Source organism: Suncus etruscus, chromosome 12 (assembly GCF_024139225.1).
Source record: "Suncus etruscus isolate mSunEtr1 chromosome 12, mSunEtr1.pri.cur, whole genome shotgun sequence".
Classification (NCBI taxonomy): Eukaryota; Metazoa; Chordata; class Mammalia; order Eulipotyphla; family Soricidae; genus Suncus; species Suncus etruscus.
The window spans coordinates 52,219,381-52,240,769 of NC_064859.1; the positions used below are offsets into that span (position 1 = coordinate 52,219,381).

General features: G+C 50.8%; 3 protein-coding genes and 1 long non-coding RNA gene across 4 annotated transcripts; 2 read left to right on the forward strand and 2 right to left on the reverse strand.

The window, feature by feature from the left end:
- Positions 1 to 1,482: 1,482 nt before the first annotated feature.
- On the forward strand, positions 1,483 to 3,322 carry RNF181 (ring finger protein 181). The gene is made up of 5 exons (XM_049784951.1): positions 1,483 to 1,613; positions 2,038 to 2,171; positions 2,349 to 2,458; positions 2,802 to 2,876; positions 3,185 to 3,322. The coding sequence occupies exons 1-5, from the start codon at positions 1,528 to 1,530 to the stop codon at positions 3,242 to 3,244; spliced, it is 465 nt and encodes a 154-aa protein (XP_049640908.1). The 5' UTR covers positions 1,483 to 1,527; the 3' UTR covers positions 3,245 to 3,322.
- A 1,125-nt stretch (positions 3,323 to 4,447) lies between these two features.
- Positions 4,448 to 8,809, reverse strand: TMEM150A (transmembrane protein 150A). The gene is made up of 8 exons (XM_049784941.1): positions 8,774 to 8,809; positions 8,090 to 8,270; positions 7,576 to 7,623; positions 7,159 to 7,245; positions 6,571 to 6,638; positions 6,178 to 6,305; positions 5,384 to 5,561; positions 4,448 to 5,192 (listed from the first exon to the last, which is right to left on the reverse strand). The coding sequence occupies exons 2-8, from the start codon at positions 8,152 to 8,154 to the stop codon at positions 4,951 to 4,953; spliced, it is 816 nt and encodes a 271-aa protein (XP_049640898.1). The 5' UTR covers positions 8,155 to 8,270; positions 8,774 to 8,809; the 3' UTR covers positions 4,448 to 4,950.
- A 1,189-nt stretch (positions 8,810 to 9,998) lies between these two features.
- Positions 9,999 to 17,774, forward strand: LOC126024554 (uncharacterized). Its single transcript, XR_007500882.1, has 2 exons — positions 9,999 to 10,029; positions 17,710 to 17,774. It is a non-coding gene; the product is annotated as an uncharacterized LOC126024554 (long non-coding RNA).
- C12H2orf68 (chromosome 12 C2orf68 homolog) lies at positions 16,387 to 19,509 on the reverse strand. The gene is made up of 4 exons (XM_049784998.1): positions 19,387 to 19,509; positions 19,177 to 19,295; positions 17,959 to 18,110; positions 16,387 to 17,274 (listed from the first exon to the last, which is right to left on the reverse strand). Exons 1-4 carry the CDS (start codon positions 19,497 to 19,499, stop codon positions 17,152 to 17,154), a joined length of 507 nt encoding a protein of 168 aa, XP_049640955.1. The 5' UTR covers positions 19,500 to 19,509; the 3' UTR covers positions 16,387 to 17,151.
- Positions 19,510 to 21,389: the final 1,880 nt, after the last annotated feature.

Here is a 21,389-nt window from a genome sequence, read left to right on the forward strand (position 1 = left end):
ACCTTATTAAATTTGGTTGTTGATGTATGGATCTCTTGTTTTTGGTGCAATTGATGCTGGGCTTGGGTATTTATTCCTACACCATTTATTCCTACACAAGGATGTACCCGAACCTTTTTGTACCCAGCCCCTCCTATTGCTTCCCATCTGTTTCTTCCTCTCTCTCAATTACTTTCCTTCCACGCCCCTGCACTCTGGGGGGCTAAGTGTGGTCTTCGCACCCCCTTTTAAACGATTGCATTCCCTTGTTCAGTTATTCTATGAAGTGAGATCATCCTGTGTCCAGAGCACAAAACTTTTTTGGTTTTATTTTGGGGGATACCCCTGGCAGTGCTCAGGGCTTACTCTTATCTTTGCTCAAAGATCAATCCTGCCTGAGGTTGGGGATCATATGGGTTGCTGGGGATAGAACTCAGGTCAGCCATGTACAAGGAAAACTCTCTACCCGCTATACTATCTCTCCAGTTTTAAAGTACCACACATTTTCTTCTGATGATGGGTACTGAGTCCAGATGCTCCACATGAACCACACTTTTAACCACTGAACCACATTCCAAGGTTCCTTCCTTCCTTCCTTCCTTCCTTCCTTCCTTCCTTCCTTCCTTCCTTCCTTCCTTCCTTCCTTCCTTCCTTCCTTCCTTCCTTCCTTCCTTCCTTCCTTCCTCCCTCCCTCCCCTCTCCATATGGGACGCTGGGGATCGAACTCATGTGGGCCGCAAATGTCCTCTTCTCGGTAATCTCGTTCCAGCCCCTGCATTTTTATTCTAACGTTGCAACGCTTCAGCTACTCCTAGATTGCCTGAGATCGAACCTTGGTCAGGTGCGTACAGGTAAGCACTTAACTGGTAGCTCCTCCCCTCAATCGTCCTTTATTACTGTGCCAGGGGCCAGCGGGAGGAGCCCGCTCCAGGCTCATCTACACTCAGGACCCAGTGTGTGTCTCAAAAATTACTCCTGGCAGGCTCGGGCAACCATGCTGAGGATCGAACCCGGATCCAAACGCCCTACCTAGCTGTGCTATCCCTCTGGCCCCACATACTCGATTTTTTGTTTGTTTGTTTGTGGGCCACACCCAGTTATGCTCAGGGGTTACTCCTGGCTCTGTGCTCAGAAATCGCTCCTGGCTTGGGGGACCATATAGGACTCCGGGGAATCGAACCGCGGGCTAGCGCGCGCAGGGCAGACGCCTTACGCCCTGCGCCACCGCTCCGGCCCCCACATTCTCGATCCTGAAGATGTAGCAACCTCAGATCCACGAGCCTTTTTCCCAGGCTGACTCAGGTCTAAATAAGTGTTTTCTAACAATCTCCGCTCTGCCATTGGCTGTATGTTTCGGTCACGTGACTTGTCTAAGCCAATAAGGAGCGGCAGAAGTAACACTTCCGCTTTCTGCGCTGTCAACGAGCCACTGTGCCCGCCCTTCGGCTGCTCTGATTGGTCATATTTCCTAAACCCGCCGTTTTATTGGCTAACACCTGGAAGCCGCTGTCCAGCGGCCTGAGACTTGGGTCATTCTGCCGGGGAGCGATGGCGTCCTATTTTGATGAGCACGACTGCGAGCCGGTGGGCTCCGAGCGGGACACCAGGAACAACAGGCTGCTCGAACTCGCCCGGTGAGTGCGCGGGACTGGGAGACGGGGGCTACGGGAGGCAGGTTTTCGCGGCCTTGTTTGAGGTAGCAGGATCTATGGCGGAAGGATGAATAAGCCGGTTTGTCAGCCGGACCTGGAGATTCCAGGGTGCTGGTGGTGGTGGATTTGCCGTCGGTCATGCCCTATTGGGCTCGGGTTCCACATGGATGCTGGGGATCAGGCTGGATTTGCTGCATGCTAGACTTGCTAGCTAGGCCTTACCCTCTGTCTAAATAGTGTTTCCAGTCCACTATTTATCTGTCCCACTTATTTTATTTCCCTAGCACTATCTCAGGGCAGATCTGACCACAGCCAGTGGGGCAAAAGTGTGCATATGTGAGTGCCCGGTGGGTGGTGGCAGCGAGTCACTCTGGGTGTCTGGTACTGACCATGCCTTTTCTTTCAGTTCACTGTTCAATAGGATGGATTTCGAAGACTTGGGCTTCGTAGTAGTAGACTGGGATCACCAACTGCCTCCGCCTGCTGCCAAGACCGTGGTTGAGAATCTGCCCAGGACAGTCATCAGCGCCTCTCAGGCTGGTGAGAATGGTTTAGTCCTACTTTTTCCATCAGCCAGGCCACACACATACACACAGACCCCACCCAGCCCTGACTGTGGCCTGGTCTTTCACTTTTCCAGCTCGGGGAAGGAATGGCTTCAGGAGGGGTAGACTGGGGGCTACAACAGCTCTCCTGATCCATAACTTCCTCCTAAAGAGCTCAAGTGCCCTGTGTGTCTTTTGGAATTCGAGGAGGAGGAGACTGCCATTGAGATGCCTTGCCATCATCTCTTCCATTCCAACTGTATTCTTCCTTGGCTAAGCAAGGTACCACTTCCTGTCCCCTAGCTGTCCACCCTGCTCTTGGCCCAATTCTTGCCTCATTTGAGTTGTGAATCATTGGGACGGGTTGGGTACTATTTGATTTTGCTTTAGGAAACCAGAATCCTTATACACCAGGGCTTACTCCTGACTTTTCTCAGGGATCATTCATGATACAGTTTGGGGAACCATATGGGATAGTGGAGATTGAGCCTAAGTTAGTCCTGTACAAGGCAAGCACCCTGCCTATTCTGGCTAGTTGCCCTGGTCCCTGAGATGACATTTGAGAGCATGGGAAGTAGCTGATAAAGACCAGATGCAGGTTGAAGCTCTGCCTGACTTTCCCCAGACAAATTCCTGCCCCCTATGTCGCCATGAGCTGCCCACGGATGATGATACTTATGAGGAGCACAGACGAGATAAGGTAAGGGCTTGTGATCAGTGGAGGGTGTTTGTCCTTGTTGTCCACTGTGGTATCACTCCAGCCCTATCCAACCCCTATCTTAAAGCTATGTTCAAACCAGACTCTTAAGTGGGAAAGGAAGTAATGAGATCAGGTCAGTTGTTGTGTTGTCCCCTACCACAGGTCTGGGTACCCACAGATGACATCCCTGGCTTTGGCTACTTTTCCAATCACTTGGGCGTCAGAGCTAGTCCAATGACCACAGCCTCTGTCCCTGGCTCACAGGCCTTTTGGTCTGGTGTCTGCACAGTGAACCCTCTTTTCTTCAGGCTCGAAAGGAGCAGCAGAAGCACCGGCTTGAGAATCTCCATGGGGCCATGTACACCTGAGGCATCAGGATCTGAGCACTGGTGTCCACTCCATCATCATCTTGCACCTTGACCCTCATTAAAGATTTCTTTACCCATCCTGCGGCTGCATTGCTCACAGGCTGGGGCTGGGGCTGCCAAACCTCTATGTCCCTGCCGCAATTGACAAAGGTAGGCCTGAGTAGAAGGTGCCAGGTATATCCCTCCTCGCCAAGCCTGCTGGCCTCAGGCTGGGGCCTCGAGGATCAGGGGCTTGTTCTGTATGTAGTGAGGAAGCGTAATGTGCTAAATTGTCAAGGCCTGGTACCAGGAGTTAGAGAGGCAAAGTAGCCCACAGCCCAGCCCTGCAATTTTTCATTAACCCCAGGGGCTTACTGCATCTTTTTTTTTTGCACCTGCTGGCACCTATAAATCACTCCTGGTGGGCCTTGGGTCATATGGGGTGCTGGACTAGCTTACAGGCTGTACTGTGTAATCTCTCCCCATCTCCCATTCAGGGGTTTTCTGTAACTCCATTAGGAAATTATTTCTAGCATTTTAAATATTTGCTCTGCATTTTTTATTTTGCCCCATCCCCAACTCCTTATTTTTGGGCCACATCTAGCGGCACTTGGATTACTCCTGGCAAGTTTGGGGAGCCCTAGGGGATGCAGGGGATTGAATTTGGTTAGCCACTTGCAAGGCAAATGCCTGATTCACTGTGCTATTACTCCAGCTCTATCCAACCCCTCTCTTAAAGCTATGTTCAAACCAGACTCTTTTGTTTTTGTTTTTGTGCCACACCTGGCGGTGCTCAGGGGTTACTCCTGGCTATCTGCTCAGAAATAGCTCCTGGCAGGCACGGGGACCATATGGGACACCAGGATTCAAACCAACCACCTTAGGTCCTCGATCAGCTGCTTACAAGGCAAACGCGCTGTGCTATCTCTCTGGCCCCTCAAACCGACTCTTAAGTGGGGAAGAAAGTATGAGATCAGATCAGGTCAGGTTTTTTTTTGGTTGTTGGGCCACACCAGGCCAGGCTTATGGGTTACTCCTGGTTTTGTGCTCAGAAACTACTTCTGGCAGACTCGGGGACCATAGGAGATGCTGGGGAATCCAAGAGAGAGCCGGCAGCAGTCTGAAAAGAGCTTGTGCTCTCAGGCTCCCTCCCATGTTTGGCTTGGAGAAAGCCATGCTGGATGGATAAGGCCCTATCTGACTCTCTAGAACATACCACAAACATGCAAATTAGAATTCTTTTAATAGATATAAAAAAAGATACTAAAATACCATGTGGTTCTGTTGTGTTATTTTGCCCTAAAGAAAGTCAGGGGCAGTGGGGAGCGTTCTGAGAGCTGTAAGAGGGCTTCTCAGAGTCTAAGGCCTGCTCAGCCCTCTACCTCCTCCTTTCTGTCTTGCTGTTCCCAGCCTCCAGTCATGCAGCAGGAAACCCCAGTGATTTAGCTTTGGCACCAGGGTGTTGAAGACACCGGAAAGGCTGGCTGGGTGAATGAGAGGTTCCCCTTGGACAGGGAAACAGTGTGTATAGGGCAGAGTGTGCAGCACTGGCAGGTACCAGGTACCAGAGCCCACTCCTCATTGGCATTGTGGTATGTGCAGACCGCTCCTCTAGGACAGGGAGCCTAGAGCCCAATGCAATTGAGGTTATTTTTGGTACAAAAGAAATGCAGAAGAGAGGTGTGGTGAGCTATGGAGGCCACGAAGGCCCTCAATGCTCCCCAGCCTCAGATCATGGCGATGCTCTCAGGGGCACAGTTGAGGTGAGTGGAGGTGCTGCTGCTCCCAGAGGCCTTGTAGGCCCGGTTCGGGGCTGGGTGCAGTGCTGCGACTAGTGTCTTTGAGGAGACGGCCCCGAACTCATAGCTGAAGGTGCCGTAGAACACAAGGATGTCAAGAACAAATACCCATTCGCACAGGGCCGCACCGTGCTGCAGCTGAAAGTTTTCGTGCATGAAGAAGACGCTACCTGGAAGAGGGCTAAGGAACTGTTCACAAGGGGTGATGGGCTGGCAGTACCCCTTCTGCTCCAAATACATGCCTAGGTCTCACCAGCTCCACAATGCTGGGCAGTGTTAACTGTAGCATGTGCAATCCCCCCATCCTGGGTCTGAGAAGGGCTGGGCTAGAAGCAAGCTCCTGGCCATTGTGGAAGGATACTGAGGATGAGGGTGACAGAGGCGATGACAGCTAGTACAATTCGGAGGTAGGCAATAGCCAGGTCCTGGGGGGCAGAGGCTCCGTGGTAGGACAGGGCGCAGTGCAGGCAGATGAAGAGCAGGCCAGCAGAGAAGGCCACTCCAGTCCCAACATAGTGCAGAGACTTAGCGTGATCCACCTGGACCCAGAGAGGGGCAAGGCTGTGAAGCGGCTACATCCACCTCCCTTCACGGGGCTCTGTCCCTCTCCTCTCCCCATACTCCAGCAGCTTGGGTTAAAACCTCAGGAAACCCAGGACCTTCCCCAGCAGGAGTTCCGGAAGTTATTAAAAGCACAAAACAACCAAGAATTCCATCTTTTCTCCCAAGAGCGAAGGTATTCTACTGTTATGTCAGATTTAAATGTTGGCTAATCTGGACTTTGGGTTTGCATCCTCTTCTGCTGACAATTCAAATATGTTTTTGTTTCTTTTTTTTTTTTTGGTTTTTGGTTTTTGGGCCACACCCGGCGATGCTCAGGGGTTACTCCTGGCTGTCTGCTCAGAAATAGCTCCTGGCAGGCACGGGGACCATATGGGACACCGGGATTCGAACCAACCACCTTTGGTCCTAGATCGGCTGCTTGCAAGGCAAACACCTCTGTGCTATCTCTCCGGGCCCATGTTTTTGTTTCTTACCCTTTTCTCAAATCCTTTTGAGAAGAAAGAGACCATGACACCTTCCCGGGGAAGGGGGGGGGGGTCAGTATGTGCTGCATTTACCACCCAGCCAGGACCAGGTGGGCTGATAGCATACCTGGAAGTTCCCTACCACCACCAGGCCTGCGGTGTTGGTGCAGCCTGTGATGAGGGTTGTAGTGTTGAGCCATGAGTGCCGACTCTGCTCCAAGAGCTGCCCGTAGCGCAAGAGGCAGAGCAGGGCCACTGAGGGAGGAGAGTATGGGTAGGGCTTGCCAGCTCCCTGCCACCCCCAGGCCAGAAGGGAAGAGATAAGCGGGAGATCCACTAACTGGGTTTCCTCAGGCTGCGGGGGCGGCAGGGTGACTGTGTGGGAGTCAATCTTTGACCTTCGAGGAAGAGAAGTGGCCCTCTCTCACCATAGTTCTGGAGGGGGAAGGCCTCCTGGGGCCTTTCTGGGAAAGGGGTGGGGGTGGCTGGGCTGGTAAGGAAGGCTGAGGGTACAACTCACCCATGAAAGCACCCATGTTGCCAATGAGGCTGAAGAGGCAGCTCTCGGGGGGATATGTGCCACACTTGCTAAGAGGAAGGGAACAAGGACAGAGAAAGGATGAGTGCACCAGAGCCCCCTCATTCTGGTCCTCCCGCTCCCCCGCCTCACTGGAACCTGCTTTTTGGAGGGTAAGCTGCTGATTTATGAGATGAGCAATGTCCTTCACGAACCAGAGGCGCCCTCCCCAACCCTGATCTGGTGGGCAGAGTACCCAGCACTACTCTCAAACCCTGAGACTGGAACTCTGGGATTCTCAAGGTCACAGCTATTATGGCTTTTCTTGAAGAGAGGGGAAGGAGCTTAGTCTGGAACCTCCATTTAAAACTGGGGGGGGGGGGTCTGGATCAGAGAGATTAACTGAGCCTCAGTTATGAACCTTGTTTACAAAATGGTGAAAACAAGCAGCTTCGAGAGTGGGAAGGATTAGGTGCATATAAGGCAATCAGCACAGAAGCACCACAGTATTGCTGTGGGCTGACTGAAATTATTCCTGGGCACCTCTGCGGGGATTGGGTCTCACGTACCTGCCCCATTTCTAGACCTCACCTGATGAAGGGCACATCATCCAAGGTACAGCAGGTCTTGGGGCCCCCTTGTTCAGTGGGGTCAGGAGAGCAAGACTCATTATAGGACCTAGCAGGCGGATAGAGAGTAGACTGGGGGGAAGGGGCTCTCCCAGGCAGCTGGCCTGCGGCCTTGGCCTGGTCTCGATGTGAGACCACCCTTTGAGGCCTCCCTCAGCAGGAGCAGAAGAGCCCACTTCCCAGGGTCCGCCAGAGGGCGAAGCCCGAGGGGTGAAGGGAGAGTGGGAAGCAGCAGGTGGGCACAAAGCCATGCCTGGGGAGGGCAGGCGCTGCCAGTTGAGAGAAGAGCAGTGAGGCACAGGGTCTCCACCGGGCCCAAGAGGGAAGAAAGATGAAGAAGGGAGCGTGAGAGTGAGGCGCTCTGCAGAGTGCACCATACCAGTTCTCCACGGGGCACACGTGGCGGTTCATCACGGCCATGGCATACCTGCAGGGATGCAAATATCACTCCCCTGGGGCCTGCCCTTCCTTGCCTCCCCAGACTTCTCTCTCAGCACTCCTGACCCATTCAGCCTTATTGTTCTTGGGTGTGTGTGTGGGGGGGGGGAGGGACTAGCTGGGCCCGGAGGCTCAGTGCTACTTGGCCCCCACAGCCCAGTCAACTACAGGGCCACTGAGCAGAAAATGTGCCTGAGTGCTACCTGGTCAGGCAATAGGGGTGCCAACTTGTCCCAAGAGGTAGTGGGCCCAGGCACCAGGCGAGGCATTGGAGACAGGCCTAGAGGTACTGGAGACAGAAGCACCCTGGCTGCCACCACAGAGCCTTCTACAGGACAAGGGACTTGTGCTCCCAACTTTCTCTTGGTTCTGGCTGCCCCTTCGTGTCCATTCTCAGCCGAGGCCTCTTTTGTTCCCTTGGGTTGACTCGGCACCGGGACTTGGCAGGTACTCACACAGTCCATAGGCCCGTGATGGAGAAGGCAGACAAGCTGACAGGAAGGAGGATCCAGGCGGTCATGAGGGAGGGGGGCCAGGATGGTGGCAGAGAGGGGGAGAGGGCGAGAGGTAGGTGGGGACGAGGGGTCGGGCCGAGCTACCTTAAGGCACTTCGCCAAAACCATCAGCTGCCCCGGCCTGGTGGAAAGAGACAGGTCAAAGTCCAGGGTCCTGTGACTGGCCAATGAGGGCGGGGGAGGGGGTGGTGGACGGACACCAGCCTGCTCTGCTCCCCGGGGCTGCCCCGGGGCCTGGCGGGCTCCAACTTCGGGCTGAGCCCACCCACATCGGAGCGGCAGCCACAGGGGGCTTCCACGTCCCAAATGCCACTGGCGCGCTCGGGACCCAGGCGCGGGGCGAGCGAGCCCTGACATCTGGAGCTGGGGTCCTGGGGCCGGGAGACCGGAGGGGATCCGGCTAATCACGTCCAAAAAAGCCCGAGAGGCGGCGGACCGGGGCGCAGACACCTGACCACACACACATACACACAGCGCTCCGGGGAAGGGGCAGCCCCGCGGGGGCACCGGGACCCCCGGTTCGGCTTTGAAGCCCGCGGCCGGCTCCTCCGCCGGGGCTCCAGCCTCCTCGCAGGACCCCGGGAGGCTCCGGGGGAAGGCAGAAGGGGCCCCCCAGAAACTCACCTCCTCGGAGCTCTCCCCTCCGCCGCGCCCAGCCTGGCCCCCTCGTGGCGCTGTCTCCGCCCGCTGCCCGCAGAGGTTTAAAGGGCCGGCCGCCCCGCCCCGCCCCGCGCCCCTGGCCCGCCGCGCCGCCCGCCGGGACGTGGAGTCCGCGGGGCCCGGGCAGTGGCGGCCCGGCCCCGTCCGAGACTACAACTCCCGAGCCCCCGCGCCGCGGCACGGTGGGGACGGGGTGGCGCTCCAGCTTCGGAACCTGGGCGCGGAGGGCTGTGGCCCGGGACGCGAGCCTCGGAGGCTCTGCAGGGCGGGCAGCCCCGGGAAGCCAGGTCGGGCGGCCGAGGCGACGGGGCTGCACGGTCTCTGGCTCCGCGGCCGCCTGTCAAGATGCTGGGGCTGCAGGCGGCTGCCCGCCCCCGGGTGCACTGTGCGTGCAGCCCGGGTCCCCGGCCAGTCGGCTTTACTGTGGCGCCCCACGCCCTCCTTCCCCGGTCCCGGGCGAGGCCGGTGAAAGCTTTTGGCCGTGGCTTTTAAGAAACCTAAGCGCCCTTGGCTTCTGCTTCCCTGAGCTCAGCAAACTCCGGAGGAGGGCTCCTGCATCCGATACTTTTTTTATTTTCAAGGGTACAAGTACACAGAGTGCTGTCCAGAAGTCAGGGCCCAGGACACTTGCCGAAAGCTCACTTGACTACAAAGTGCGGCAAAGACCAATGGAATCATTTCGAAGTGAACACACGGCAAAAACCAGTAGGGAACTCTCTGCAGAGTCTGGGAAGAAGACACGGGGCAGCGCCGGAATTAATTTCAGATTTACCCACTTTTTTGGTTTTGGGGCCTCAGTCAGCAGCACTCAGGGAGGCTCGGGAACCCAATGGGATGTCGGGGATTGAACCCGGTCCGTCCCGGGTCTGTCGGTCCCGGGTCTGCCTTTACGCTGTGCTCTCTCTTTGGCCACACGATTCACCTGCATTTTAAGGGCGAGTAGCTTCCTGGACGTTTTCAGGGTTAAATGGCGGGAATATTTCTCCTGCATACATGTGTGCAGCCCAGTGTTTGCTGGCGTCCCATGAGGCAATACTGGTCGATAAGGTCACTGACCTCGAAAGGTCCGGGGCCCACGCCGGGGAGCTGAGCTTTGGGAGTTGGGGAAGACAACGGTGCAGGACGGGAGGTGCGTGGACCAAGAGCACATACATTGTGTTTGTTTTTGCATCAAATCTGGAGACGCTCAGGGTTTACTGCAGACTCAGGAATGACTCTGGGTAAGTGCTGGGGGCGAGGGGAGTGCGGTGGCCATCAGGACTTGGGGACAGAACCTGGGTGCGCGCGCTGTGTGAGAGGAAGTGCCCCAGGAAAGATAAATTGGACTATAGCTTTATGAGGAGATATTTTCTGGACCCAGAGGTTCTCAAACATGGCTTATTGCACCAAAACACCCCCTCCCTCCATCTACCTTTTCTTTGGTTTCTGGGCCACACCACTCAGTGATCTGCAGTGCTCAGTATTGGACTGAGGTCCTCTGAGTGCAAGACAAGTGCTTTTTGGTCGCTGTTCTCTCTGGCCCCAGCTATTTTCTTTAAGCAAACAAAGCACCCTCTCATTGTACCAAGGCGCAAGGCTACTCCACCCCTTTAGTTCCAGTGGCCACCACACGGTTATACCGCCCTTTTTGAAAAACACTGGATCTGGGGCCGGGCAGTGGCGCTAGAGGTAAGGTGCCTGCCTTGCCTAAACTAGCCTTGGATGGACTGCGGTTCAATCCCTCCAGTGTCCCATATGGTCTCCCAAGCCCGGAGCGACTTCTGAGCGCATAGCCAGGAGTAACCCCTGAGCATCACTGGGTGTGGCCCAAAAACCAAAAACCAAAAAAAAGAAAAAGAAAAGCACTGGATCTGGTGGTGAGTTAAAAAACAGAAGCAGAGATAGGAGAACATTAGCTTGTGTTGCATATGGGAAGTTTGCTCCCTGACTCAGCATGTTCCTAGCATAGCTGGGGCTAGCCATTGAGTGCTGCAGGTGACACCCCCCCCCCCCCAGCTCTGCAAAGATCCCTATGAATTCCTGGCTGACTGGGGTGCACACAATTGAGAAGAACAGACAGGAAGTGGGGTGGCCTGGAGGTGACACAGCAATAAAGGTGGTACTAACTGCACCTAGACCATAAATGTCACCATCACTGTAAACACAGACAACATCACCCTAGCTGAATGGGTGGGATGCACAATATTTTGTGACCCAGGACAAACACCTTTAGAGAAGAGGCAACTTCCCACCTACAGGTGCTCCCTTTGGGCAGGAACCCTCAACTCTCACTATAAATTGACTCTGTAGCTTGAGGTCCTGCCCAACCATGTTCATGGGAAGGTCTGATGTATACACAGACCTTACCTTGTTTCAACATAATGTTGGGGTGAAACAGGCTCTGCAGAGAAAGGAAGGGCAAGGGAGCAGATTTGGGCTTAGTGACTGATTAATCTCAAATTGAATCACCCCCAACTAAAGCTCCTATGAAAGGCTCTTTATGGTGGCTGGCCTATCAGGTAAGAAGTAGAAGCTTCTTTAAAGGGGGTCTTTAAAGATGCCTTCAGATCTAGGGCTGCAGTTACTGCAGCAGGTAGGGTGCTTGCCTTGCATATTAAAAAGAGAAGGAACTTTTTTCTTTTTCTATTTTTACCTGCCTTGTTTTGCTTGAGCTTACTCTGGTACCCCATATGGTTCCCCAAGCACCTCCAGGATTATCTCCAGATTTTTTTTTTTTTTGGTTTTTGGGTCACACCCAGCAGTGCTCAGGGGTTACTTCTGGCTGTCTGCTCAGAAATAGCTCCTGGCAGGCACGGGGGACCATATGGGACACCGGGATTCGAACCAACCACCCTTGGTCCTGAATCGGCTGCTTGCAAGGCAAACGCCGCTGTGCTATCTCTCCGGGCCCTATCTCCAGATTTTAGAGCCAGAAATAACCCTTGGTTACTGCCAGTGTGACACCCCTTCCCCTATTGGGAAAAAAAAAAAAAAAAGATCCTTTTTAGCTATAATGCTACGTGACAGTGTAGCTGTTACGTTCCAAAGAGGTCAAGTCTTAAAATAGAAAAGACAAAGTTATGAGATGAAATTTCAAGCTCTTGGTTCTATGCTGCTGACTGGACATTAAATTGTCCCTTCCTTTTTATACACAAGTGATTTCACAACTTTTGGCAAGTGTTAAAAAATGTTTTAAATTTATTGGTTAAAAAGAATACTGTATTTGAAGAGTAACTACCTTCTAGAGTTTTCAAAAATAATTTGCTCACTTCACTTTACCCACACAGAAGACACATTGGAAACGAGAACACAGAACATATGGCTTTTCAGACAATATCACAATACACCAGTGCAGCTGGGATGCTGACATGGCTGGGGAATTATTCATCTTGCAAGGTTTCACTCCAGCATGATTCCTCACAAGGGATTTGGGATGGATTCCCAGGGCTTCCTGGCCATCAAATTCCTCCCACAAAACAGGACTTCTAGGGAGCTTCCAAAGTTTCCAAGAATTGTCAAATTCCTTACCAGATCTTCTCAAAAGAATCTGGGAAGTCAGAAGGTTAAGTCCTTTATCTAGAGCTAATGGCCTAATTTACATTGAAGCCTGAGGGGATCCACTCCTCAACCATCCAGGGATGGATCTAGACTACAGGAAAGAAACCCTCCAGCCTCCAGGGACTCATTTCTCAGGAGCAGTATCCTGTAGACTGGGCTACAGAGATGGACAGTCACTTCCAGAGGATCATTCACTGGGGCAAGCATTTGTCTGGAGCCTGAACAAACGGTGTGGAAGTCTTTGAAGAATATCATAGAAGAGGAAAAGAAATGTGAGACTGTTCTGAGACAGACTTCCAAACTGGTTGAAAATTCAGGCTGCAGTGTTTTTTATTCTTGCACAACCCAAAGCTCTGCAAGTCCTGTTTACTTCTTCATCATCATCTTCTTCTTTTTTTTTTTTTTTGGTTTTAGGGCCATACCCAGTGACGCTCAGGGGTTACTCTTGGCTATATGCTCAGAAATCGCTCCTGGCTTGGGAACCATATAGGACACACGGTCCATCCTAGGTTAGCTCGTGCAAGGCAAACACCCTACCCCTTGTGCCACCGCTCCGGCCCCTTCCATTTACTTCTATCTGTAAGATCATCTAGTGTGGGCCAAAAAAGACAAAACCTTAAAACTCAAGGTTCACCCTTAAGAAAAACACTTCGTTTGGGCACTACTTGGCACTTTTTAGAGAGCTAAGAACACCTATAATCACTGAAGTATTGATTCCAAAGTAGTCTGCTGGAAGATCCAGCTACTCCCACACTGCTCCCGCAAAACAGTGCCTGGCAGTCTCCCTGAGGCATCTACTGAGCCTGTAGGAAGGCTTTGGAATGGGATTCTTGATAGCAAGAGCATTAATTTAAAAAACATGAAAGATGATTGGAGGCACATCTGGTGAGTAATTGGATCTAGTTTCAGATTGGACTCAGAGGAGGGGTGGCAATAAATAAGAAGCTAGAGCTAAAAAGCTGCCAACCAGCAGTGGGCCAAGACAAATCCCTAGACAAGTGGAAGAATGACTGATCCAGGAACAGGTCTGTTCTGAATGAAAACCTCTCATTTTTGTTTCTTTTCTGTTACGCCCAATGGTGCTTGGGAACTACTGCCAGCTTGGTGTTGGGAAAACATGTGGTGCTGATGCCAGGCACTGAGCCCATGACTTCAGCATTCCAAATATGCACACCAATCCTCTGAACTAGTCTAGGAGAGCCTCTTATTTAAGCACCAGACTTCACACTTTATCCAAGCCATATCATATTATTTAGTAAGAATTAGAATATTTCTGAAAAAAAATTAAAAAATAAAAGAATATTCCTGGGGTTAAAGAATAGTCCATGGGCTGGAGCGATAGTACAGCAGGTAGTGAGTTTGTTTGCCTTGCATGTGGGCTAGTACAGGTTTTGATCCTTGGCATCCCATATGGTCCCCGAGCACCTATGGGTGTGGTCCCAAACCAAAAACAATATACATGTCCTGATAAAGTGCTTCAAAATTTGTCTGTAAGCAAGGCGTTCCCACCAGTCTTTTACCTGAGAGGGTTATATGAGAGGTACACAATTCCCTTCTCACAGAACAGGAAAGGAAGCTAAAATTTCAGGTGCCATGTTTTAGCTTCCTCTCCTGGTCTTTTCTGAATTCTGTAGTACATCTAGGAAACTGGCAATTTGGCAGTGAGATGAACCTATAAAAATTACTTCCAGAGTCAGAAGCCTTAGAGTTCCAGTAAAATCTTATGTTCAAGTCAGGTCAGCCAAAGAACTGGAAGTCTAGAATGACTGGTCCTCAGAGCTGCAGACTGGAGACAGGGAATGTCACAATCTCCTAGGCCACAAGAGCTCCAGAGGGAGGGTAGTTAACACTGCAGATCACAAGGCACTTTTTTTTTGTTTTTTTTTTTTGTTTTGTTTTTTGGGCCACACCTGGTGGTACTCAGGGGTTACTCCGGGCTGTCTGCTCAGAAATAGCTCCTGGCAGGCACGGGGGACCATATGGGACACCGGGATTCGAACCAACCACCTTTGGTCCTGGATCGGCTGCTTGCAAGGCAAACGCCGCTGTGCTATCTCTCTAGGCCTGGATCACAAGGCACTTTTAGGCCATCAGTTAAGTACAAGGAAGACTTTCTCCTTTGAGAATAAAAAATGAGCCCAGTATTGGGGCTAGAGAGCTAGCATGGAGATAGGGCATTTTCCTTGCATGCAGAAGGATGGTGGTTCAAATACTGGCATCCCATTTGGTCCCCCAAGACCACCAGGAGCATAGAGCTAGGAGTAACCCCTGAGTGCTGTCAAGTGTGACCCAAAAAAAAAAAAAAAAAAAAAAGAGTTTAGGATTAAGTTTAAGGTATTTCATTTTCTTTTCTTTTTTTTTTTTTTTCTTTGGGTTTTTGGGTCACACTGGCAGTGCTCAGGGGTTACTCCTAGCTCTATGCTTAGAAATCACCCTGGCAGGCTCGGGGGACCATATGGGATGCCAGGATTCAAACCACGGTTCTTCTGCATGCAAGGCAAATACCTTACCTCCATGCTACCTCTCCAGCCCTGGTATTTCATTTTGGACCAGCTCTGTGGGCCAGGAGCATTAGCATTAGCTCCATGGCTGTCCATTTCAATCAGACCCTTAACTGTTCTTCACTTCACTCATCTTAGTATATCCTGACAACACAAGTTGAAGCCTGCTGTGTACACACACACACACACACATGTATATATTCTCCTCCCCCATCAGGGCCATACTTGGCAGTGCTCAGGGGGTCTATGCAAAGTCAGGGATACATCTCAGGTCTAGATGTATAGAAAGCATGTACCCTACTACTTCTCTGGTAGTTTAAATAGCTGCCTCACCCCATTTCTGGGGTGTTGATTTTGTTTTGTATTGGGGTCACACAGGCAGTGCTCAGGAGTTACTCCTGACTACACTCAGGAATTATTCCTGGTGGTGCTCAGGGGACTATATGGGATGCCTGGGATCAAACCTAGGCAAAGCAAGCAAGAGACTTAACCACTATGCTATTGCACCGGCACCTGGGGTGTTTCAATTTTTCAGGGATGTACAGCACAAAATAACAGTGCTCTCAAATGAAAAGTGTTTTTGGTTTTTTTTTGTTTTGTTTTGTTTTTTTGGGTCACACCTGGCAGCGCTCAGGGGTTACTCCTGGCTCTATGCTCAGAAATCACTCCTGGCAGACTCGGGGACCATATGGGATGCCAGGATTTGGACCACCATCCTTTTGCATGCAAGGCAGACGCCTTACCTCCATGCTATCTCTCTGGCCCCTTGAAAAGTGTTTTTCAAAGATGAGATGTTACAAAGATGAGAACAGGCTTAAGACACTGACCTGGGGGCTGGAGAGATAGCATGGATGTAAGGCGATTGTTTGCTTGTTATGCAGAAGGACGGTGGTTCGAATCCCAGAATCCCATATGGTCCCAAGACTGCCAGGAGCGATTTCTGAGCTAAAGCCAGGAGTAACCCCTGAGCACGTGTGACCCAAAAAGCCAAAGAGCCAAAAAAAAAAAAAAAAAAAAAAAAAGACACTGACCTGGAGAACCCCCCCTCAGGGAAAGAACTTTGGTTTTAGGAAGTCTCACTGTTCACAAAATTCACTTCAATTCCATATTTTATAACACTGTTAAGCCCATTTGTTGGAAAACTGAAATGGCTTAGAACTTTAGAATGCAGGTATCTTGTGAATTCTCAAATAGACCTTGGCTTAATCCTGCATTTGTACAAATGTTACTCTACATGATAATGGTGTTACTTCTGGGGATGTTTAGTCTAAGGATCTGGGTTTTATAAACCATTTGGAGGCATGAAAGGAAAAAGCAGATGCTGGTAAAGGTAGATGACACAAGTTCATTTTAACTACCCCCTTCTGGGGAGTACCTAGGATCCCAAACAGGCAATTATTGCTCATGTTGAACATCTCTTCCTATGTTCTAGACAAATCATATTTGGACTTACTTTAGTTTGTTCTGATAATTCCCTGTTAAAAGGAGAATGACCTGTTCAGATAGGTCTGAGGTCAAATGCTAGGATTCTACAGCTCTAAATGGATCAGATTTTGCATCAGAAATCCCTAAAGTTTAGTTTCATCCTCCTTCTGGGTTCCTTTGCCTGAACAGTGCAAAGCCTTGTATACCATGACACTTGCAAAAGTTTTGAAAGGGGAACACATAGGCTTGCAAGTAGGCTTCAAAAACAATGATTTTCCAGTTTACTGGTATGGGGATTACTGAGACAAGAAGACAGACTCCCCAGAGGCCCACCTCCAAAGTCCTGAGTAATTGGATGTGCATAGTCAGTTTGGGAGGTGGGTGAAACTGGTAAATTCAGAAACTAAAAGATAAAGGGGACAATAAAGATCACTTGAATATGTAGGAAAACGTGGATGGAAATGAGCAGCACAGGTAAGTGAAAATCTGATATCACAAATAAGGTTCCTAGAGCTGAGTGAGCTAGCAGTGGCCTGGCACCCCAAGCCCATACAACCCAACCTCAGCAAGGAAGCCTAAGGCTCTGTAAACCTTGGTTCTCTCTGGATTCTGCACCCAGACACTAAGATAGCTAAACAAAACTCTCAAAAGTTCTAAAATTATTAGGCTCATCAAACGGGCCAACATACAAGAAAAACGAACCGCAAGGGAGGTAGCCAAGAACAGTCCCTGCAATATCCTTTTCTTGTGAATTCGGCTGCTTGGGGAAGGAGGGTGGTGTCTCAACTCAAGATCAGCCCAGTCTGGTTCTGCACTCCCAAGGGAGGGTTGAAGACCCTGAGAATCGAATCCAGTTTGGAGAGAATGCCTTCAACCAGGTCAGTGTCTGCTTTGGCGCTTGGCAATCTCTTCTTGGATGCGCAACTTGAGGGCCTCTTGCATGGGTGGATCCAGAGGCGTGTGAGCTGACACCTCTTCACTCACCCTTCCTGGATCATCGTCCTATGTGAAGAAGAGTCAGGAAGCTCAGCGCCTGGCTTCTTCTGGAAAGACGAGCTGTCCTGTTCCCAGGCAATACTCCCAGAACACCTTTGACTCAAAGGTTACTACTATGTCCCAGCCTTATATTTGATTCTGGGCCACTCAGCTCAGGGATCACTCCTGGCTAAGGTAACCACAGCTAGGTTTTGAACTAGGGTCTCAGATCTCAGCTGGGGACTGAACTGGGCCAGCTGTGTGCAAGGTGTGCCTTACTTGCTATACTGCTGTTTTGTGCCCATAATAGGATTATTTTTGTTTTTTGGGGGGTACAATTGGTGGTGCTCAGAGGCTATTCTTGGCTCTGTGCTCAGGAGGAACCCCTGGTGGTGCTCGGTATTCAAACTGGGATTAGCTATGAGCAAGACAAACATCTTACTTCCTGTCCTATCTCTCCAGCCCTATAATAGTGACACTTAATTGGAAGCCATATACCCTGCCTGGCGTATGGAGAACCTTATGCCTGATTCCTGGAGAACCACTGGATGACAACTTTGAGTTGTGGCCAAAACTATCATCCAGCAGCCTATGCTCCTGTCTGGAGGAGCTCTTTCCCACTGGCCTGGATAACAGAGGATCACAGCCTGGCAGTGATTCTAAGAGCCCAGGACTTTCCAGAACAGTTACAAATGTTTCCATGAAGCATACCTGATACACAATAACTGATGTGACTTCTCCGCTGTCTGCCTCATATTCTAAGCAGAAGAGCTGATGGCTGGAAGACTCTGGTTCAGAACTGACACTACTGCTGCTTTCTGCGGACTCTGCACAGTCTCGGCTGCTGGGGTGCGCAGAACCATCTGGAAGGATGAATCAGAGTGACAGGGAAGAGGACTGGACTTCCATCCACAAAGATAACACAGGAAACATACGGTTAAACAAGCCCCAATCTCCTTGTGGATGGAGTGTGTGGGGGAAAGGGTGTAGAGTAGACAATCTATTTTATTCACCTTTGTATTTGTATCCTTCTGGGACTAGCACATCCAACCAAACAGCAAATGTGCACATGGGGTGGGAATGGGGAGGTGGGCAGAGCACTGCCTGGTCTAATCCTGGGTCTGAGTTCTCAAACACATCAAGCAGTCTATGCTTGTTAACCATAAAGCACAACAGCTCACAGAAGCTGTGATGTTCACTCAAAGTGTAACTAAATGCACTGCCGATGTTCAAAACTAAGAGCCTTTTCTCTTTATTTTTATTTGGGGGGGGGGGGGTCACACCCAGCAGCACTCTGTGGTTACTTCTGGCTCTAAGCTCAGAAATCGCTCCTGGCAGCCTCGGGAGACCATAGGGGATGCCGGGATTTGAACCACCGTCCTTCTGCATGCAAGGCAAACACCTTACCTCTATGCTATCTCTCTGGCCCCAAAACTAAAAGCCTTTAAAGGAAGCGTCGAACACTGTGGCCGCCTGGGAAGAACTCTATGCTCGCTAGATCCTAGGGGAAGGTGGGTTGGTCTTTTACTAGGTTTGATTTTCAGTCTACAATTATGTGCAATATGTCTTGGACCAGCACGGAAAGGCCATTTACTGGAGGCCCTGAACCCTCCTCATTTCTCTGCCAGAAGCATTTCTGTGCAGAAACTGGAGGATGTTGGAGAGAAGGAAGAGATCTCGGGGAACAAGCCTGGGAGACAAGAATTCTTTTTCCAGAAAAAGATTGTTGAGCAGGGGAGCGTTAGCCTTGCAAGCAGTCGATCCAGGAGGGACGGTGGTTCGACTCCCGGCATGGCATCCCATAGGGTCCCGCCTGTGCCTGCCAGGAGCGATCTCTGATCGCAGAGCCAGGAGGAACCCCTGATCGCCGCCGGGTGTGACCCCAAAACAAAGAGCCAGAGTGCATCGTGTGCGTCCGTGGGGCCTCACCTCGGTGCCGCGGCAGGTACACCTGCAGGTCGGGCCTGCGGGGCCGCGTGGGCGCGGCCGTGTGGCGCCTCCGGGCCTTGTCCTTGGCCGCCTGCTTCACCTTCTTGTCGTAGTCGTCCCTGCGGGGAGCCGGGCGGGAGTCAGGGGCCGCCGGGCCGGGCCAGGCCTCGCCGGGCTGGGGCAGGCGGCGGCGGCGGGGCGGGGCGGTACCGGGCCTGCTGGTTCCTTCGGATGTGATGCACGAAGCCGTGGCTCATGTCCAGCCGCCCGCCGGGCTTACAGCGGAGCCGCGACCCGGGACGCGGAGAAGACGAGGACGCCATGTCCAGCCGAGCTCGAGACCGCCGCTGCCGCCTCCGTCTCCAAAACGGCCCCACGGCGACGATGCGCTTCCGGGAAGAGGCGACAGCGCGCGCCACACTTCCGGCATTCCGCACCACACTTCCAGCATACCGCGCCACACTTCCGGCCCCGCGCGTGACGTCGCGGCTGGGAAGGCGTGAGGCCTTCTTCCCTCAGTAGCTGCAGGACCTCTCCTGGCTTTTGATTTTTTTTTTTAAGTCATAGTAATATATTTTCAGTTTTACATAGAGGAATTGCTGTATTTAGTTTACAAATATTCTCTATTCTTTATAATAATTTTTATTTTGATTAAAGTGGTTACAAATCTTTCACAGTAACGTTTTAGGTACATATTAACATTGAATCAGGGGCATATCCAACAACCAATGTTGTCTTCCCTCCACCCCCATTCCCAGCTTGCATCCCATATCCCCTACCTTTACCCCCCGGGGTGCTAGTATAAGTGGTCCCCTCTGTGTCTAGCTTATCACTTAGTGATCATATTACTGTTTGGTCTTGGTACCCTCCATTATTTCCCCCTCTGTTTATTTTTAAAATACCTTTATACAATTTGATTACAAATATGATTGTAGTTGGGTTTCAGTCATGTAAAGAACACCCCCACTTCACCAGTGCAACATTCCCATCCCCAGTGTCCCAAATCTCCCTCCTCTCCACCTGTACTCTAGACAGGCTTTCTACTTCCCTCATTCATTCACATTGTTATGAGAGTTCTCAGTGTAGTTATTTCTCTAACTGCACTCACCACTCTCTGTGGTGAGCTTCATGTAGTAAGCTGGAACTTCTAGCCCTCCTCTCCTTGTCTTATTGCAAGAATGTCTTATTTTTCTTAAAACCCATAGATGAGTGAGACTATTCTGCGTCTCTCTCTCTCTCTCTCTCTCTCTCTCTCTCTCTCTCTCTGACTTATTTCACTCAGCATAATATTCTATGTACATTTATGTATAGGAACATTTCATGACTTCATCTTTCCTGACAGCTGCATTGTGTATACATACCACCGTTTCTTTAGCCATTCATCTGCTGAAGGTCATCTTGGTTTTTTCCAGAGTCTGGTTATTGTAAATAGGTGTGAGGAAGGAATTTTTGTATTGTATCCTTGTGTTCTTAGGGCATATCCCTAGGAGTGGTATAGCTGGATTGGGGTCATTTAAGCCATATCTGGCGGTTCTCAGTGCTTGCTTCAGGCTCTGCACTCAGGGATCACTCCTGGCCTGCTTGGGAGTTCCCGGGGAATCAACCAGGGTCGGTACGTGTAAAGCTAGAGCTTTATCAGCTGTTCTATCACTCCTTCATAAGCCTCCTTATTTAATTTTAGGGGGCACACCAAGCGGTGCTCAGGGTCTGTGGCCAGCTTAGTTGGGATAATGAAGGGGGAGTATGTTTTTTCAGTTCTGTCTCTATATTTTATTTTTTTATTTATTATTTTTTAACTGAAACTCAATTACAAACATGTTTATGATCATGGTGCTTAAACAGACACTATTATAAGAAAAGAGATGAAAAATAAATTCTTCAGTTTATTTTTTTCTTCTCTTCTTTTTCTTTCTTCTTTCTCTTATTTTATTTTTTGGTTTTTGGGCCACACCCAGCGGTGCTCAGGGGTTACTCCTGGCTGTCTGCTCAGAAATAGCTCCTGGTAGGCACAGGGGACCATATGAGACACCGGGATTCGAACCAAGCACCTTTGGTCCTGGATCGGCTGCTTGCAAGGCAAACGCCGCTGTGCTATCTCTCGGGCCCTCCTTTTTCTTATTCTTCTTCTTCCTCCTCCTCTTCATTTTCTACTTCCTCTTCCTCTTTTCTTGTCTTCTTTTCCTTCCTCCTCTACTTCCTCCTTTTCTTCTTCT

What these genes read in the sequence shown, in the direction of transcription:
- RNF181 (XM_049784951.1), top strand. Translation starts at nt 1,528, where the DNA reads ATGGCGTCCTATTTTGATGAGCACGACTGCGAGCCGGTGGGCTCCGAG. An exon ending in AGGCTGCTCGAACTCGCCCG is followed by an intron (nt 1,614 to 2,037) that starts GTGAGTGCGCGG and finishes CTTTTCTTTCAG; the next exon opens with TTCACTGTTCAATAGGATGG. An exon ending in AGGAGCACAGACGAGATAAG is followed by an intron (nt 2,877 to 3,184) that starts GTAAGGGCTTGT and finishes TCTTTTCTTCAG; the next exon opens with GCTCGAAAGGAGCAGCAGAA.
- TMEM150A (XM_049784941.1), bottom strand. Translation starts at nt 8,154, where the DNA reads ATGACCGCCTGGATCCTCCTTCCTGTCAGCTTGTCTGCCTTCTCCATC. An exon ending in ATCACGGGCCTATGGACTGT is followed by an intron (nt 7,624 to 8,089) that starts GTGAGTACCTGC and finishes GCATCCCTGCAG; the next exon opens with GTATGCCATGGCCGTGATGA. An exon ending in GTGTGCCCCGTGGAGAACTG is followed by an intron (nt 7,246 to 7,575) that starts GTATGGTGCACT and finishes TCCGCCTGCTAG; the next exon opens with GTCCTATAATGAGTCTTGCT.
- C12H2orf68 (XM_049784998.1), bottom strand. Translation starts at nt 19,499, where the DNA reads ATGGCGTCCTCGTCTTCTCCGCGTCCCGGGTCGCGGCTCCGCTGTAAG. An exon ending in CGAAGGAACCAGCAGGCCCG is followed by an intron (nt 19,296 to 19,386) that starts GTACCGCCCCGC and finishes GGCTCCCCGCAG; the next exon opens with GGACGACTACGACAAGAAGG. An exon ending in CATCAGTTATTGTGTATCAG is followed by an intron (nt 17,275 to 17,958) that starts GTATGCTTCATG and finishes TTCTTCACATAG; the next exon opens with GACGATGATCCAGGAAGGGT.